Raw genomic sequence first — 18,210 nt, 5'->3', positions numbered from 1 at the left:
AGTGACTGAGAACTGAAAAACAGGCAAAGACAAGAGGAACGTCAGTTACCTTACTGATGTGAAACTCCAGGCGTCTCACGTATCTTTCAATTGTTTTAATTTGCTGGAATAAAAGAAGAAATTTGAAAAAGTACAGCCATTTACAGTTTCACTGACTAGACTTGTGTGGCTATCTTTATTATCTCATACTCAAAAGTACCAGAAGACGTTAACTATTTCCCCTTTCTTCCTATCTCTGTTGCTACTTTAAATATTCTCTAGTATCAACTTAGAAAGTATTTTTTTAAAAAATATGAATAAATACTCTGATAGATGAACTTGAGTTAGCTATTGGAATCCTTATGTTTAACATTAAGAGGGGCCAACCAAATGGAATTCACTGGATTTCTGGCAGGACAGTATCATATTGGAGTATACTTAAGTTTCTTCATAATAACATTTTATCAGCTCAAATATGAACTCGCCCCCCATTTTAATGTCTCTGAAATGGGGTGCATTTTACAATTGCAACTGTCTGTGCACGCCCCAAGATAATCATAGTTGGTTATGTGTCATCTCTTCCATTTGAGTTATAAATATTATCACATGCATTAAATTTAATTACCCTTTAAAATATCTGCAAGCAGATTATACTATGATTCAGTATTTTTTTAACATCTTTATTGGATTATAATTGCTTTACAATGGTGTGTTAGTTTCTGCTGTATAACAAAGTGAATCAGCTATACATATACATATATCCCCATATCTCCTTCCTCTTGCGTCTCCCTCCCACCCTCCCTATCCCACCCCTCTAGGTGGTCACAAAGCACCGAGCTGATCTCCCTGTGCTACGCGGCTGCTTCCCACTAGCTATCTATTTTACGTTTGGTAGTGTATATATGTCCATGCCACTCTCTCATGTCGTCCCAGCTTACCCTTCCCACTCCCCATGTCCTCAAGTCCATTCTCTACGTCTGCATCTTTATTCCTGTCCTGCCCCGAGGTTCTTCAGAACCTTTTTTGTTTTTTTTTTAGATTCCATATATATGTGTTAGCATACGGTATTTGTTTTTCTCTTTCTGACTTACTTCACTCTGTATGACAGACTCTAGGTCCATCCACCTCACTACAGATAACTCAATTTCATTTCTTTTTATGGCTGAGTAATATTCCATTGTATATATGTGCTGCATCTTCTTTATCCATTCATCTGTCAATGGATACTTCAGTTGCTTCCATGTCCTGGCTATTGTAAACAGAGCTGCAATGAACATTGTGGTACATGACTCTTTTTGAATTATGGTTTTCTCAGGGTATATGCCCAGTAGTGGGATTGCTGGGTCATATGGTAGTTCTATTTTTAGTTTTTTAAGAAACCTCCATACTGTTCTCCATAGTGTCTGTATCAGCTTACATTCTCACCAACAGTGCAAGAAGGTTCCCTTTTCTCCACACCCTCTCCAGCATTTGTTGTTTGTAGATTTTGTGATGATGCCCATTCTGACTGGTGTGAGGTGATACCTCATTGTAGTTTTGATTTGCATTTCTCTAACGATCAGTGATGTTGAGCATCCTTTCATGTGTTTGTTGGCAATCTGTATATCTTCTTTGGAAAAATGTCTATCTAGGTCTTTGGCCCATTTTTGGATTGGGTTGTTTGTTTTTTTGTTATTGAGTTGCATGAGCTGCTTATAAATTTTGGAGATTAATCCTTTGTCAGTTGCTTCATTTGCAAATATTTCCCCCAATTCTGAGGGTTGTCTTTTTGTCTTGTTTATGGTTTCCTTATGTCTTGTCTTTTTGTCTTGTTTATGGTGCAAAAGCTTTTAAGTTTCATTAGGTCCCATTTGTTTTTGTTTTTATTTCCATTACTCTAGGAGGTGGGTCAAAAAGGATCTTGCTGTGATTTATGTCATAGAGTGTTCTGCCTATGTTTTCCTCTAAGAGTTTTATGGTCTCTGGCCTTACATTTAGGTCTTTAATCCATTTTGAGTTTATTTTTGTGTATGGTGTCAGGGAGTGTTCTAAATTCATTCTTTTACATGTGGCTGTCCAGTTTTCCCAGCACCACTTATTGAAGAGGCTGTCTTTTCTCCATTGTATATTCTTGCCTCCTTGATCAAAGATAAGGTGACCATATGTGCATGGGTTTATCTCTGGGCTTTCTATCCTGTTCCATTGATCTATATTTCTGTTTTTGTGCCAGTACCATACTGTCTTGATTACTGTAGCTTTGTGGTATAGTCTGAAGTCCAGGAGCCTGACTCCTCCAGCTCTGTTTTTCTTTCTCAAGATTGCTTTGGCTATTCGGGGTCTTTTGTGTTTCCATAAAAATTGTGAAAATTTTTGTTCTAGTTCTGTGAAAAATGCCATTGGTAGTTTGATAGGGATTGCATTGAATATGATTCAGTGTTAAAGGTCTCGTATGTACAGAAAGGTGTGGAAAGAGACAGCATCATATATAACTTAAAAAAATATATCTACATTTAAAATAGGCCTAAGAGAGTTTTGTCACTAAGTATAAAATACATATTTTAAGTGAAAAGAAAGAACTGTGTCACAGTGTAGCTGTAATCACTCTTTTTCTTAGTGGCAAATAAGAAAATGATGTGTTTTCCAATCAAAGAGGTCTTCCATTTGATGAAATGATAGTTCCCATTTAGAGAGAACACAGGTAAGGACCTTCAAACCCTTGGGAATTCTTAAACTTAACCAGAACACTGAGAAACGCTGCAACCACGTGACTTTTTTTTTTTACAAAAGTGACCTTAAACACATTATTGGGTCTGTAGATCATAGTACTTATGATCTTTCATCATCCTCATTAGATAAAAGTGTGAACTTTTCTAGGATTAGAAAAATCATCATTTCTCTAGGATCTTACTGTACCTAAGCAAGGATCACTGACTTCTCCTCAAGGATGAAGGATTTTATTTCCCAGTAACTCCCCAACACAGAACAATAACGTACCTTGTCTAGGTCGTACAGCACACCCTAAAATTAAAAAAAAAAAGGAGTATCTGGATTAAAACACATCTTCCTCAAAACCGTTACTGATATGAATCAAAGGATTTTGTCTGCATTTCTGCATTGTCAGTGAAATAATGATTAGCCCCATAATGTCTGTTGGACTTTTTGATATTCGCTTTAAAAGAGTAAATCTGGGCTATTTTAAATAATAGTAAGAATACTTTTAAGAGCGAATATTTATTTATACTCTGTGTCTCCAGAATTCTACCCAGAGTCCTCTCTGCCTTCTGGGAGCCTTAAGACGTTCACTTGCTTTGGGCTCTCCTCTCTTACATAGTGAGGGACACATAAATTCACGTCCACTTAAATGTTTTTTAAAATGTTTTTAACATAAAAAGTAGCAGTGATTATATGTGTTAAAAAAAAAAGACTTGCCTTCCTGTTTAAACACATAAAAATTGGCATTTAAGAAGAGCCCTTGAGAGTGGTGAAAGCTTTTCACAAATTGTTTTTAAAGCAAGTTTATTCCTGTGTGCTCACAATATCACAGTATAATCAGTACACTTAAGCCCACATCCCCCATCAGGAGGGTTTTTATGGAACATGAGGTCCTGCTGGAAGCTCCTCCATCCATACACCATTGTTCTCCAAGGAGGAACATTTGTTGCCATTGAGGACTGCCAGGGACATTCAAAAGCTCTGAAGGCCACTCCACATTGAGTTCCACATAAATGGGAGCAATTTATCTTCTAATATTATTAGAATACAAAACTTTTAACTTCTATGAAGGCTTTCACCTCTAAGCCTTTGAAAAGGATAACATCTTTTAAAAAACTGATGATAACAGCTATTCATGTATATGTGTACCTCGTATACGTAGACTTTTCCTGGGCTTTCTGATGCCTTAAAACTTTAAGGCATAATATCATTTAGAACTTAACAAAATCATTTAAAATCATTAGAAACATCTCTTCAAGCAGACAAGTCCTCACAATTCATTAGAGTAAAGGAAACTTGCAAGCATCTCCAACAATACAGTGTGTAGTTGAACTGGCTCAAGGACTCCTCCGATTTCTTCTACCAATGACCTCTTGAGCCTCCTTTTCCTCTCAGGTATCACTGACCTATTACAATTTTAAAAAATTGGATATAAAGGAAAGTTCTGGGTTCCAAATGCTGTACTAACAATATGGTAGGCAAACCCCAACTTTTCATTTCCTTATATTACTTGGGAAGAGGAGTATAGGGAGTTGGCTTTTTTAAAGTATGTTTTCCTGATTACAAAGTTTGTCTGCATAAACATGCTTGGAAAATACTGGAATATGAAGCATTAAAATAAACATCAGGAATATGAAGCATTAAAATAAACATCAGGAAGCACATGGCACTTTGTCCCTTGGATCTGCTTTTCTTGAACTTTCTTCCTTGTCCCCATGTCTATCCAGTAAGAGAAGTTAGCCAAAACAAACAAACAAAAAACCAAAAAACCCACTGTGTTAACACCCTAAGGATTAGATGGTACCTACCAGGCGAGAGTTTCTTCTCATATCTTTTAACTGAGCTGTCAACTTGTCCAGCTCTGTCTGGTGAACCTCCAGATACTCACTGCAAAGAAAAGAGAGAGACGTGATCGTGAACTCCGTGACTGTCAAGTGGAATCTGATGCTGATGCTGACCTTTCCCTTCTAAAGAGGGGGCATTAAGAACCTGAACCTTGCTCTGTGGAGCACAGAGCTGGCAGGGAAGAGGCTCTGCATTTTCCTAAACTCTCCACATTTTGAAAGCTCTGGCAGTTAAATCTGATACTATCCAGATAGTCAAAAAGGAGAATGCCTATGAGGCTGGCATAGCAGGAAAGAAAAACCAATGTGGAGGGAATGGCAAGAACTATGGAGTCAGTCCTGGATCTGGGCTCACAGAATTCTATCTAGTTCCATAGGACACTGACAGTATGCATCTCACCACACACTAGGAAAGTTTTATTCTGGATAAATCATTGCTACAATATACTCAGGAAGGTTTTAGAATGCTTCTTCAGCAATCTCTAAAACACATAGGCCTGTCTACCAGTGTTTAAGTAAAATACAATATTACACAGAGTTAAATATAAACATATTACTATTTCAGGTCTCCTTCAATGTTTGGTTATGATATGGAAACCCGACCAAGTTCATATTTTTGGGACTCATTTAAGGCTTCCTCAATTATGGTGCAATAATAAAACACCTACTACAGAAATAGACATTCTAAAATGATCTCATAAGACTAGTTTTTCTGAGCATTTTAGAAAGGAAAAAGGTTTCAGTGCATTATTAGGTTTGATGTTCTTACTCAAGTCCATTTTTCAAAGCCCTGTAGACCTCTTCCACCCTTTTAGGCTGAGGCTCTTTGGGAGGGCTGCTGTTTTTGTATCCTAAATTGTGCATTTTCTTCAGCTTGGCCTGAGGCTTCTTGAGAGCAGAGGGATTTTCAATGAAGGAGTTACATCTATGGAAAGAGAAAAGAAAAGCTGAAATTGTTTGAGTCTTGGGCATCCAAAACGATCTGACCAAAGAAATGCCTTTTAGTCATCTTGTGTTTGTGTTAGTGTCTTTTGAGGAAGGTAACGTTCCCTTGTGTATTAATAGATCTGAGCCATCCTTCATTTAGTTTTGTGGTTTTAGAGTTAACTGCTGAAATCTGGAAGCTTTGCTGGGCAGCAGTTACCCAGAGTCAAAGCCTGGATTCAGGTAATGTACACTCTGAGTCAAAGCATGTCACATCACTGAAACCTCATGGGAAGCCAAGAACAAACACTTCTAGGTGGAAATTATGAACAGGCAGAAGAATGTAATTCAGCTAAAAAATTACGTGCACTATGTGACATCAGGCATAAGCGTCTATTAAATCTGACTGGGATGTGAATGAATAGTTTTTAAATAAAGGGCCATAAGCATGACAAAGGGCTGATGCTGTATATAAACACATCTTATCTTATTGCACTTCAAAGATATTGTGTTTTTTCACAAATTGAAGATTTGTGGCAACTTTGTATGTCAGATGATGGTTAGCATTTTTCAGCAATAAAGTATTTAACTAAGGTATGTACAATTTTTTTAGACATAATGCCATTGTACACTTAATAGACTATAGTGTAAACATAAACTTTATATGCACTGTGAAACCAAAAAATTTGTGTGACTTGCTTTATTATATTTGTTTTATTGCAGTGGCCTAGAACCAAACCTGCAGTATCTCTAAGGTATGTCTGTAGTGTTAAAGTAAAGAAAAGCGCACATAGCTGGATGAATAGACTTTTTAAAAGTTTACTTATTTATTTTTTGGCTGCACCGAGAGGCTTGTGGGATCTTAGTTCCCCAATTAGGGAGCGAACTGGGGTCCCAGCAGTGAAAGCGCTGAGTCCTAACCACTGGACGGCCAGGGAATTCCCTTAAGCTTTATTTTTATGGAGTAAATTTTGTTTAGGTATAACATGAAACTCAACATCCCTATTAGTGGCAGGGAGGCAGCCTACAGTGGTAAGATGGACACCTGGTAACTTAAACCCAAACTACTGATCTGATTAGGAAGCTCAGAGGCCAGACTACTCACTGACCCAGCTATTGAGTGGAAAGCTGTGACCTCCGAGTCTGGTAGGTGTCTGCTGTGCACCTTCCAGGTTAATTCTTACTTTCCTCTGCCATTACCGTGTGCACCAAAGGGGACAATACAGGTCAAAGCACATAAGACCCCTAAGAATGTAAGATCTTTATCATGTCAGAAAAACTGAGGACGAACTTTATTCCATGTTACCCATTTCACTACCTGTGTTCTTTTTCTTGAGTTCCTCTAAGTCCTATTTTAGATGAGGGGAGATTCTAGGGAAACTGAAGACTAACATTCCCAAGCTTGTGTCTGAAAGACATCTGCTCCCCAGAGTCAGTCTGCAGAGTCAGTCTTTATTGACTACGTAACTTCATACCAAAAATAATCTCCCAAATCTGGATACAATGGAATGTGCTTCAAAAAGGGGTGTGGGGTGATTTCAAACTCTATTATGAAGCTATAGTAATTAAAACAGTATGGTATTGGCATAAAAACAGACACATAGATCAATGAATAGAGAGCCCAGAAATAAACCCACTCATATATGGTCAGTTAATTTACGACAAAGGAGCCAATAATATGCAATCGGGAGAAGACAGTCTCTTCAATAAATGGTGCTGGAAAAACTGGACAGCTACATGCAAAAGAATAAAACTAGACCCTCTCTTACACCATATAAAAAAATTAACTCAAAATGGATTAAAGACTTGAATGCAAGACTTGAAACCATGAAACTCCTAAAAGAAAACATAGGTAGTAAACTCCTTGACACGGGTCTTGGCTATGATTTTTTTGAATATGATACTGAAAGCAAAAGCAACAAAAGCAAAATTACACAAGTAAGACTACATCAAACTAAAAAACAAAAAGCTTCTGCAAAGCAAAGGAAACCATCAACAAAATAAAAAGGCAACCTACTAAATAGGAGGAAATATTTGCAAATCATATCTGATAAGGAGTTAATATCCAAAATATATAAAGAACTCATACAACTCAATAGCCAAAACCAAACAACCCAGTTAAAAAATGGGCAGAAGATCTGAACAGACACATATCCAAAGAAGACATACAAATGGCCAAAGGGTACGTGACAAGATGCTCAACAGCATTAATCATCACGGAAGTGCAAATCAAAACCACAATGGGATATCACCTCACCCCTGTTAGAATGGCTATTATCAAAAAGACAAGAAATAACATGTGTTGGCAGGTACGTGGAGAAAAGGCAACCTTTGTGCACTGTTGCTTGGAATGCAAATTGGTGCAGCCCCTATGGAAGACAGTATAGAAGTTCTTCAAAAAATTAAAAATAGAACTACCATATGAGCTGGCAATTCCACTTCTGAGTATTTAACCAAAGACAATGAAAACATGAACTCAAAAAGATTTCTGCACCCCCATGTTCATTGTAGCACTATTTACCATAGCCAAGATTTATGGAAACAAGCTAGTGTCCAATGAATGGATGAATGCATAAAGAAACTGTGATATGTATATATATGGCTGAATAATATTCCATTATATATATATATATATATATAGGAATATTACTCAGCCATAAAAAAGAATGAAATCTTGCCATTTGTGACAACATGGAAAGACCTCGAGGGCATCACACTTAAGTGAAGTAAGTCAGACAAAGACAAATACTGTACAGTCTCTCATACATGGAATCTAAAAGAAAAACAACAAAAACCCAAGCTCATAGATATTGGTGACTGTCAGAGGCAGGGAGTGTGGGCAGGATAGAAGAAATGGGTGAAGGAGGTCAAAAGGTAAAAAGAAAAAAAGGTAGCAATTCAAATTAGGGGGAAAAAGACTACAATACATGGTGCTACAATGGATATATATAAAGAGCCTTTATTGTTCTATAAGAAAATATGTAAATATCCACCCCCAAAATAGGCAATGGATATGAATGCACTGGTTATTCCCAAAATAAATACAAAAGACAAGTAAACTTATGAAAGCACATTTAACCTCGTTAGGGATGACATAAAAGACTGGAAAAGATTTTTAGAAAATGCTTAGTATCGACTGATGTGTGGATAAAGGTAAATCTGTTGTTACTGCTTAGAGGATAAATGGGTTCAAACATTTGGAAGCACTCTGGCAATAGGCATCAACAGATCTGAAAGAAATGGGGTGGGGGTAGGGAGAACTATACATATGTATTGCTAGCTTGTCCTAAATCTTTGAAGGAGGAATTCTAAATGATAGAAATTTGGGGAACATGACATCTTTTTCATGAAAGAGATGAAAATAACACAGGTGTGTGTTTTGACAAGGCCACATGCACGCGGACCCTCTTCAGAGCACCAAGGCTCACATCCCTCTCAAGCTGCGTCCCAGGAGAGAACCACACACAACTTGCCTGGATCGCCTCTCCTGAAGGCCACTGAACCCCGCAAAGGACTGGCTCCTGATGATCCCATTGGGCCCTCCAGGCGAGAAAGACTGGGATCCTACCAACATGATTTCTGGGAGTCTGGCTGGTAGTCCTATAAGACAACAGAAAGATTAAGGCAAATTACAGGCAGGTTCAAACAGAAAACATGCTAAGCTTGTCAACGATAATAGGAGGTGACATGAGGAAAGGTGAGCCATGAGGCCATTAGATGCTTGTAAGACTTCTTTCCTCCGACATGTTCTTTTTAAGCCAAAGGGTTCAGCTCTCAGGTGAACCTGAAGAAACACATGAAGATGTAAATAAATATAAATTACACACCATTATCAGTTGCTTTAGGGTTCCTTCAGGGATTATTTTTTTTAAACAAGGTTCAACCATACTTTCAAAATACGCAAAAACTTTGGAATGTTTCCCTCCATTTAGGACAAGAAGCGCAACAGCAAAAGCACACAAATAGGCCAAGTCAAGTTTCAGATAGGTTCTGCGTGACATTCAAAACACAGTCCAGTCTTAGGGTGGAATTCTACACTTAGAAGTCACAAGGCTAAAAACACTAGGTTTCTTGAGAGATGGACTTACTTAAACTTGTTCCCTTTTTCTACCCTTACGTATATTTTGAAAGATAAGATCGTGCTGCTCTTGTGGCAGTGAGAAAAAAGGAGAGCACAGAGAGCGCTCACAGAAGTAGTGATAATCTAGGTTATGATAAGAACACAAGAGAAGAGGCAAGAAAGGCAAAGGGGAAAATACAGCAGAAGGTACACACCCTATTTCAGTCGCTAGCTCACCTTTTATAAAGACTCATCACCACTGACCAAGACACGTTGTCAAAATACAACTTCATCTGGACAGAAGCCCAAGGTTAGTTCCCCCAAGGGACTGCCCTAGAACAGTTAGGTAATTCTATTCCCTTTAGATCAGGAAGAGTCAAAGCACATACCATTGTCTTAGCAGGTAACCTCAGCCCAGAGAGGGGGACGGGCTAGCAGGAGAAAGGGGACACAGCCGCTGTCCAGACTAAAGACTTCCAAAGTGGGCAGCCACTAATAGCATCAATAGTTGTCCTTTAAAAACCCAGCAAACAGGGCTTCCCTGGTGGCGCAGTGGTTGAGAGTCTGCCTGCCGACGCAGGGGACACGGGTTCGTGCCCTGGTCCGGGAGGATCCCACATGCTGCGGAGCGGCTGGGCCCGTGAGCCATGGCCGCTGAGTCTGTGCGTCCAGAGCCTGTGCTCCGCAACGGGAGAGGCCACAACAGTGAGAGGCCCGCGTACCGCAAAAAACAAACAAACAAACAAAAAACCCCCCAGCAAACAAAGCTAAAAAACAGCAGCAAAACACTCTTGTAGTCCATCTAGATGTAATGGAAAAGCCAACTTCACTGGGCCCTACTCAAAGCTATTAGAAGCAGCTCAGCCAAGGGAGGAGGTTTGAGGGAGTTACTTCCCCAGAGAGAGAACAAACAGCCCCCTTCCCCATGAGGCTGCAGGTTGCTGAGTCCCCTCCTCCCCACCCACCCCAGGAGAAAGCAGCTTTGAGGAAGCACGCATGCATTCTTGCAGGGTAGAGGCGCTGACTCACTTGGCAAGAGGCTTTGCAATGAGCAATAGGTTGCTCTTTGATCCAGACAGGCATCCCACCCAGTCCAGCTAGGGATGGAGACAGGGAGGCTTAAGTTTTGGAACATTCTCTAGAATTTTAAAAGTAATGACGTAGAAGTATGCATGTGCAATAAAATTAATACCTAGCGCATGAATGGCAGGACAAAATGCGGTGCAAATAAGACTCTTTCTGGTTTCTTCCCCCCACCCCCAAGTTTCAAAAATAACCATGATTCACATAAATCCTTAATGAGGTTCTCTTAAGTGTTCTTTGTTGCTTACTAAGCAGTCTGTCTAGTTCTCATTAAAAACACCTTCTTAGGTTCATAAAGTGTGCCTGTGCTATCTTTGTATCACATGCAAATGCAGCAAATATCAAGAAAAAGATCCAGAAAATTTAATCAATATCAGGAAAACATGTTCTTTCTGTGCCCAATAATTTTATAACCTAAAACCCATCTCAAAGTCTCAATTTGGCAAATTTAATTAGTATTGTATCTCATTTTGTAAATTATTGTTCAACAGGTCTGTTGCATCATGGCGTTCTTTGGTCACAGGGAAAAGACTTAAAGTATTTGAACTATTTTAACTGCGTTATTGTCTTGTACTTCCTAGAGATTATGCTTTTAAACCAAAAAGATTTTTTTCTCTTATCCACTGGATCAGTAGTTTCACATACTCCCAGGCATTCTGACTTAACTAGTATGGACCTGTGTATTGGGATTTTGAAAAGGACCCCAGATGGTTCTGATGCTCAGCCTAGAAAAGAAAAAAAGGATGATGCTGAATTGGTTAAAAATGTTCAAACTTCAGTTACAATCATCTGCTACAATTTCTCAAACGTCCAACTTTTAAAAAGTCTTAAATAAGCCTCTCTTTGCAAAGTTTAAATGTTAAATGAATTAAACATTAGAACTGGATAGTGAAATAATTTTCCTTCTTCCCCTTTTTCAGTAATAGGTAAGAAAGCTTCTTGAGAACAAAACAAATGTTTCTCCTGGATTCTGAGTTTGTAAATTGCTTCAGGATGGATAAAATCCTCAGACGCTTTTCAGCTTTTCATTACATTTACGTGTTGAATGGATGCCGCTGGGAACAGGAAGGGGGGTAAGTGGTTCTGCCTGTCTGGTCTTAGAAATGATCATTATCTATCAGAAAAGAATTCGACTGATAGCTGGCTTAGGCTGAGATCTCTATCCTGCCATCAATTCCCCTAGAGGCTGCCTCACCGCCTAAGGAGAGTCATAAAATAAGTTTGAGGGCCTCTGCACAAGGTCAGGCTCTTGGAGAAAAGGAGTAGGTTGGGAGAGGGGAGAGCAGGTGGGTTGAAGGATAAGAGTATGCAAAGCACCTCCCCGCCCACACCCCTAACTCTGAAGTGGGGGTGACAGTTCTTTTTTTTTTTTTTTTTTTTTTGCGGTACGCGGGCCTCTCACTGTTGTGGCCTCTCCCGTTGCGGAGCACAAGCTCCGGACGCGCAGCCTCAGCGGCCATGGCTCACGGGCCTAGCCGCTCCGCGGCATGTGGGATCTTCCCGGACCAGGGCACGAACCCGTGTCCCCTGCATCAGCAGGCGGACTCTCAACCACCGCGCCACCAGGGAAGCCCAGGGGTAACAGTTCTTTGCTACTACTCTTCCAATGGCCTCAGCCATTCCCCATCCTGCAACTCTGTTATCATCTTCTTGACAACACCACTCCCACCTCTTGGCGCCCTAAGTCTTCAAGCTGCTCCCTGGCTTCCTAGAATCTCATAAACCTGCTTTCTTCCAGCAAAACTACCCTTAAAGCTACATTACTCATTTTCAGGCTTTAAGGACTTCAAACTGGTTCCTTGTCATTTGCATTTTAGTAGCAGATGCTTCTTTGAACCTTTACCTAAAGAAAGGACTGAAGTAGAATTGCAGTATCACTGCTGGTAGGGGTATAAAGTGGTACCGAAAGTTTGGAAGACAACGAGGTAGTATCTACTATTTAAAATGTAAAACATACTTATCCTTTAATGTGTCACATCTACTCTTCGCTATCTCCTGTGGAGAAATACTCAAGTTCACAAAAAGTTATATACAGGGATGTTCACGACAGTTAATGTAATAGCAGAAAAACAGAAATGATGTAAATGTTAATCATTACAGGAGTGGTTAATACACTATGGCATAGCCATAGCAGTTAAAAACAATATGCCCACGTAGAAAGATCCACACACCCCCACTGCCCGACCGAGGACAAATTGCAGAACAAAATAGAGTATGATACCGGGAATGTTGAAAACAAAATATAAAATTATGTATATGAATAGAAAAGTTCTGAAAGTATACACAGTCTATGAAGAGGTGGGATTGAGTAGTAGTCAGAAACATTTTAATTTTTTCTATATTGTTTGAGTTTTTATAAAGGAAATGGATTTATGTATGATTGATATGATGCAAAATTCTCTTTTGAAACTGCAGACATTTGGAGTTGTCTAGAGTTGGGACTGGAGAGGAGAGAAAGCTCAGATACAAGAATATATAAGATAGCTTTGATGGGTAACTGCTATATTTATATAGTTTATATTTGTAAGTCCTGAAGAGGAGAAATATAATTTCTGAGAAATAATGTATGAGGTTTCATAAATTCTGATTACACTAGAATAATTCAGATTCCCCAGTGAAGTTCCCATTATGAGCTCTGAGCTATGTACCAACTTCTTTATTTTCATCTGAAGGATTTTTAGAGATGGTACTGTACTCCTGGTAGGACGCACTATACCCAATACGTATTGTCAAGGTTCACCAAATACCATATCTAATAAGCATGAAATTCCACATAAAACCACAAGCCCTTCTTTGGCTGCTGCTACTTGAAACTCCTGGCGCTTTGAAAAATGTTTCCAGTCCCTAAGTTACTGACTTCTCACCTGGTCTTTCCGAAAATGCCAGCAGAACTAACATTCATTTTTGCGCATTAAATCCCAGAAAGGTCTCAAATCTTAGGCAAACGATAAAGCTGCTGTGCTTTGCCCCTTACTTTGTTTTGTCCCAGGAGGCCCAGGCTGTTACACCGGGTGGCCACCCCTGCCCTGCCATTCCCACAATCCCTGGGAAGAACGGAATCTTTCTGGAAAGAATCCCCAACACCTTGACTAAGAGTTGAACAAACCCTACCATTCTGAGCCGAGTCTCCTAGCCCAGAAGCCAGAAAGTCACAGTTGTTTCTCTTCTCGACTCTTCACACAGTGAAAACTGCTGCCTTCTCCCTGGCTATGCAGTGCTAAGATCCACCTGAACACATACCAGAGTCTTTTGAAATTAAAATGAGTATAGGATTTCATGTGTTCTGATATGACACGGTGATACAAGTACACCGGGCCTTGGTGGGTACCATGAGCCACCAGCCGACCGGAAGTTCCTAGTTTGTTTAAATTAGAAGGTAGCTTATCAGATCAGCAGGCAGTTTGGTAACAACACTGAGCCTGGCTGGAGATGGCAGGGTCTGGGGAGGGGGCTGAGGCAGATAAAAAAAGATCAAGGGTCAAGAGGTCCCCCTTCATCCCACCAGGTCTCATGCTTGTTTAGATCAGAAATAAAAGGTACAATATGAATGCAGTTCAGAGCGGGGAAACAGCCAGTGACCTGGAGAACACAGAGATAACCTGATTCTTAAGAATAAACGAATGAATGACAGGAGTCAACCTTGGAGGGCTGCTTAGAAGACAGGCAATGAAGGGCATCCGTCACACAGCAGGGCTACGCACCAGACCCTAAAATGCAGTTCCTGATGGTGCTACCAGTAGACATAGTAAAAATGGAAGAAAAATGCTTTGAAAGTTCAGTCTAGGTGACAGTTCCATTTCCCATTACATTTTAATAAACTGGTATTCTGGCTTAAACTTTCTTGTAAATTTGATTAGCCTGAGTTAGCAAGCTTCTCTACCCAAATGTGAACAATTCCTCTCTGGGAATCCCAAGGTTAGGTAAGACAGGCCAACCTCCTTTCATCACTTCTTGAGCATGAATCTCCAAACTGACGAGTTCACAGTAGAAGTGTTAGAGGCATTGATTAACTGATATGGTAACTGGACAAAGCAACCGGTCAGCTAGAAGGAATGTTAATATTGATCGTTAGAGTTAAATATACTAAGACTCATGAAAGCAAATAGGAATCATTAGGTTAATTTTAGTTTTTCCAAGAATAAAAGCACTCTGCTGTATTAGGAAAATACAGAGAAGTAGAAAGAAGTCAGGGCAGGGAGGGGGAGGGAAGAACCATATTGTTTTCTAGCACCCATCGATAACGACCAGCAGAATTTTGGTGCATGTAATTTTCTTCAACTGTTCCCTTTCCGCATAAAACATAAGAATTTTGAGCACAATGCATGTTAAATTTTGTATCCTGCTTTTTCTATCATATTCTTTTTCTAAAAAATTAATTAATTAATTAATTAATTTTTGGCTGCGTTGGGTCTTTGTTGCTGTGAATGGGCTTTCTCTACCTGTCGAGAGCAGGGGCTACTCTTCGCTGCGGTGCATGGGCTTCTCACTGCAGTGGCTTCCCTTGTTGCAGAGCACGGGCTCTAGGCGTGTGTGCTTCAGTAGCTGCGGCACACAGGCTCAGTAGTTGTGGCGCATGGGCTTAGTTGCTCCGTGGCATGTGGGATCTTCCCGGACCAGGGATTGAACCCATGTCCCCTGCATTGGCAGGCGGATTCTTAACCACTGCACCACCAGGGAAGTCCCTATCATATTCTTTTTTTAGCGGTTATGTTGAGGGGTTTATAAATTAACTTTTTTCTTCAACAACCTTTAAGAGGGTACTTAGGTCTACCCCACATTCCATGTGCTACCTTGGATAATAAAAGGGAATCCATACGGTCTATATTATATATGCCTTTTTATTTCTGATTTTAAGATATGGTCAAAAGCAAAGTGGACCCTTGCCAGGATGACACCCGGACCTCTCTATGGGAGACGGGGGAGCAGATTAGCATTTGTACATGCTGGAGTTGCAGGACATCAAACATTATGAAATTTAAAAAACAACAGCTGACATCACTGTCTTAATCCTGGAAGAGCAAGGTTTTTATGGTGTTTTCCTTTTTTTCATTTAACCAAATTCTCTAAAATAGAACACAAACAGGTAATTCTGGAAGACCCCCACTATGGACAGAAAATATAACAGACATCTGTGATTTCTGAATGAAGTTAGTAAGGACATCTCAGTTCTCACCAAAGCATTTGTCGTGGAGCGAAGATGTTGACTTAGAAATCAACAGTTGCATAGCTACAAAGCTATGCCATCTCCACGTTAGACTGAGACCAACCCTCTGAGATAAGTCAATGGTCAGTTGGCAGGTTGCTGGAGTGACAATGCTGGCAAAAGTAGACAATTCTACAGTCAACCCAAGTGTTGGTCTGGTGCCAGGGATGGGAGCAGGCAAAGGACCATGAGAGAACTTTTGGGGGTGGGGCTGGAAGTGTTCTATAACTGTGTTGTGGTGATTGTTGCACAACTGTATACATTTACTAAAACTCAAACTGTACACTTAAGATGAATTAATTTTATATGATATATGAGCTTTACATCAATAGAGCTGTGGGAAAATCACTATCAATTTCCAGAAAACGTCATCATTCCTTCTGCAAGAGGAAGTGCCAAGGAATCAGGACCTGAAAAGGAAAAGCTCTATCAACAAGCCACCACCTGAGAGTTGAATATTTTCGTGATTTGATCCTTTTCCCCATCAACACCACATAAGATGCAGCACGCTGGCCCCACTGTACTTTCTGAGCCATTTCTTCCTGCCTTTGTGTTCCTCCTCTCTCCTCTCCTAACAGTGCTGTCCTGTTTATGCACCTCCACATCTTGGTCAAGGGCAGAAGTATAATTCAGTTGTCTGAAAGAGGCATGTGGGTCAGATGTAAATAGCCTGCTATGCTAAATGATTATTTAAGATGAATCCTAAAAATAGGTGTCTGCTTATTATACAGTTGCAAGGTACCTATTACAGAACAGTTGACTAATCTTAAAAAAAGTGGATATATTTAAGTCACGCTTTTTTTTTTTGGAGTGTAGTGCCTTCAAATAAATCAAGGCAAGGCTAATATTTGCCTCTCAGTTGTCAGCTTTGTTTGCTAACCAAACAATAAATACATGCATGAGATATTACATTGATTGACTGAGACAAGTGATGTGAACGGATGAAAAAACTTACAGAGCAACATAGACTCACTCCTCAGTGAGAGATGGAAGAACCAAGCTCAGGTGTTCTTACTGGCCTCTTGGGCACATACTAACCTTGCTGAAGCTCAAGTTTGGTATCTAGAGAATGAGAGTAGTAATTCCTCCCCATTTTAATAGACAAGCACTGTAAGGTCCAACTGAGATCAAAGCATCATTCGATCTTACAGTCGTGAGGCTACTTGGACATCTTCTAACCTGACTTCTCACCAGCCCTATAGACGGTAAGACTTCTGCTTAAAAACATACAGAAAATGAGGAAGTGCTTTATAAAAAGTAAGGTGCTTGAGAAATACAAAGATTGCAATAACGAAGACTGAGGTTCAACTAGCGTGGAAGAAAAGGAACTCATTTTCAGAATCTCTGGAAACTGATATCAATGGTTTTCTTTCCATATTTTCTAAGACACCTCAATCAACACAATTATTAAGTACATATTATTGGCTCATCACTGGCAGGATGCTATATGTTGCCCAAGATCTAAAAAGAACCAAAGACTGATCTCCGCTATAAACAGTTTTAATAATTTAATGGGAGAAGAAAATATGACTGTACATAAAGCAGTTGGGAGATCATGTCTGATGTAAGAAATATGTAAGAAATAACACACAAGTGAAATTTTAAGTGATGTCTATTTCTCAGTGCTCCAAGGAAAGCAGTAGAACTGAGATGATTAGAATGTGGACTCCCAAGTCAGACAAATCTGGGCTCCATTTGGGGGCTACAGTTTACAGCTGTTTGAACTTATGCAGGTTATATTTGCATAGCCCCAAAGTACCTCCTTACTAACCACTTACCAGTTGCAAAGGCAAAAATAGAAACTTTCCAGGAGAGAAACTGTCCAACAACACCTGAACCAAGGTGAATCCCAGTTTCTGTGAATCCCAGTTTCTGTGAATCCCAGTTTCTTCATTTGTATAAGAGGACTAACAATTCAGAGGATTTTTGAGGTGCAAATGAGTTAGTATACTCAATACCTGGTGTGTGGTAAGTGCTTAATAAAATTTAAAATAATAGAGTTCTCTCAATGGAGAGGGAGATAAATGAGACAGGTACAGCCAGGAAGTCTCACAGAGAAGACAAAACGCTGGCTACATCCAGAAGAATGGATGTGATCTGAACAGGTGAAATCAAGGGAAGCCGGAAACTAGCATCTTTGTGAACATAGCAATTTTTAGATAATTAAAATGCAGAACTACTTTAAATACTGACTGATAAAAACTAAAACCACGGGGCTTCCCTGGTGGCGCAGTGCTTGAGAGTCCGCCTGCCGATGCAGGAGACGCGGGTTCGTGCCCCGTTTCGGGAGGATCCCACGTGCCGCGGAGCGGCTGGGCCCGTGAGCCATGGCCGCTGGGCCTGCGCGTCCGGAGCCTGTGCTCCGCGGATGGGAGAGGCCACAACAGTGGGAGGCCCGCATAACGCAAGGAAAAAAAAAAAAAAAA

The 18,210-nt window shown here is 40.0% G+C and overlaps 1 protein-coding gene across 3 annotated transcripts in view; it reads right to left on the bottom strand.

The window, feature by feature from the left end:
* Positions 1 to 18,210, bottom strand: part of RIPOR2 (RHO family interacting cell polarization regulator 2) — a 205,629-nt gene that overhangs the window by 47,387 nt on the left and 140,032 nt on the right. For 2 of the 3 annotated variants that reach the window (XM_007457013.1, XM_007457011.1), the window contains exons 2-6: positions 8,912 to 9,038; positions 5,284 to 5,439; positions 4,479 to 4,557; positions 2,953 to 2,976; positions 50 to 103 (exon numbers count right to left, since the gene is read on the bottom strand). In XM_007457013.1, coding sequence (XP_007457075.1) covers positions 50 to 103; positions 2,953 to 2,976; positions 4,479 to 4,557; positions 5,284 to 5,439; positions 8,912 to 9,038 — 440 coding nt within the window. Of the gene's footprint in view, positions 1 to 49; positions 104 to 2,952; positions 2,977 to 4,478; positions 4,558 to 5,283; positions 5,440 to 8,911; positions 9,039 to 18,210 lie in introns of those variants that run through there. The other variant, XM_007457012.1, reaches the window with a different exon arrangement.

The sequence above is a fragment of the Lipotes vexillifer genome, unplaced genomic scaffold (genome assembly GCF_000442215.2).
Source record: "Lipotes vexillifer unplaced genomic scaffold, Lipotes_vexillifer_v1.1 scaffold1643, whole genome shotgun sequence".
Classification (NCBI taxonomy): domain Eukaryota; kingdom Metazoa; phylum Chordata; class Mammalia; order Artiodactyla; family Lipotidae; genus Lipotes; species Lipotes vexillifer.
This window is presented reverse-complemented; position numbering and strand designations above follow the sequence as displayed.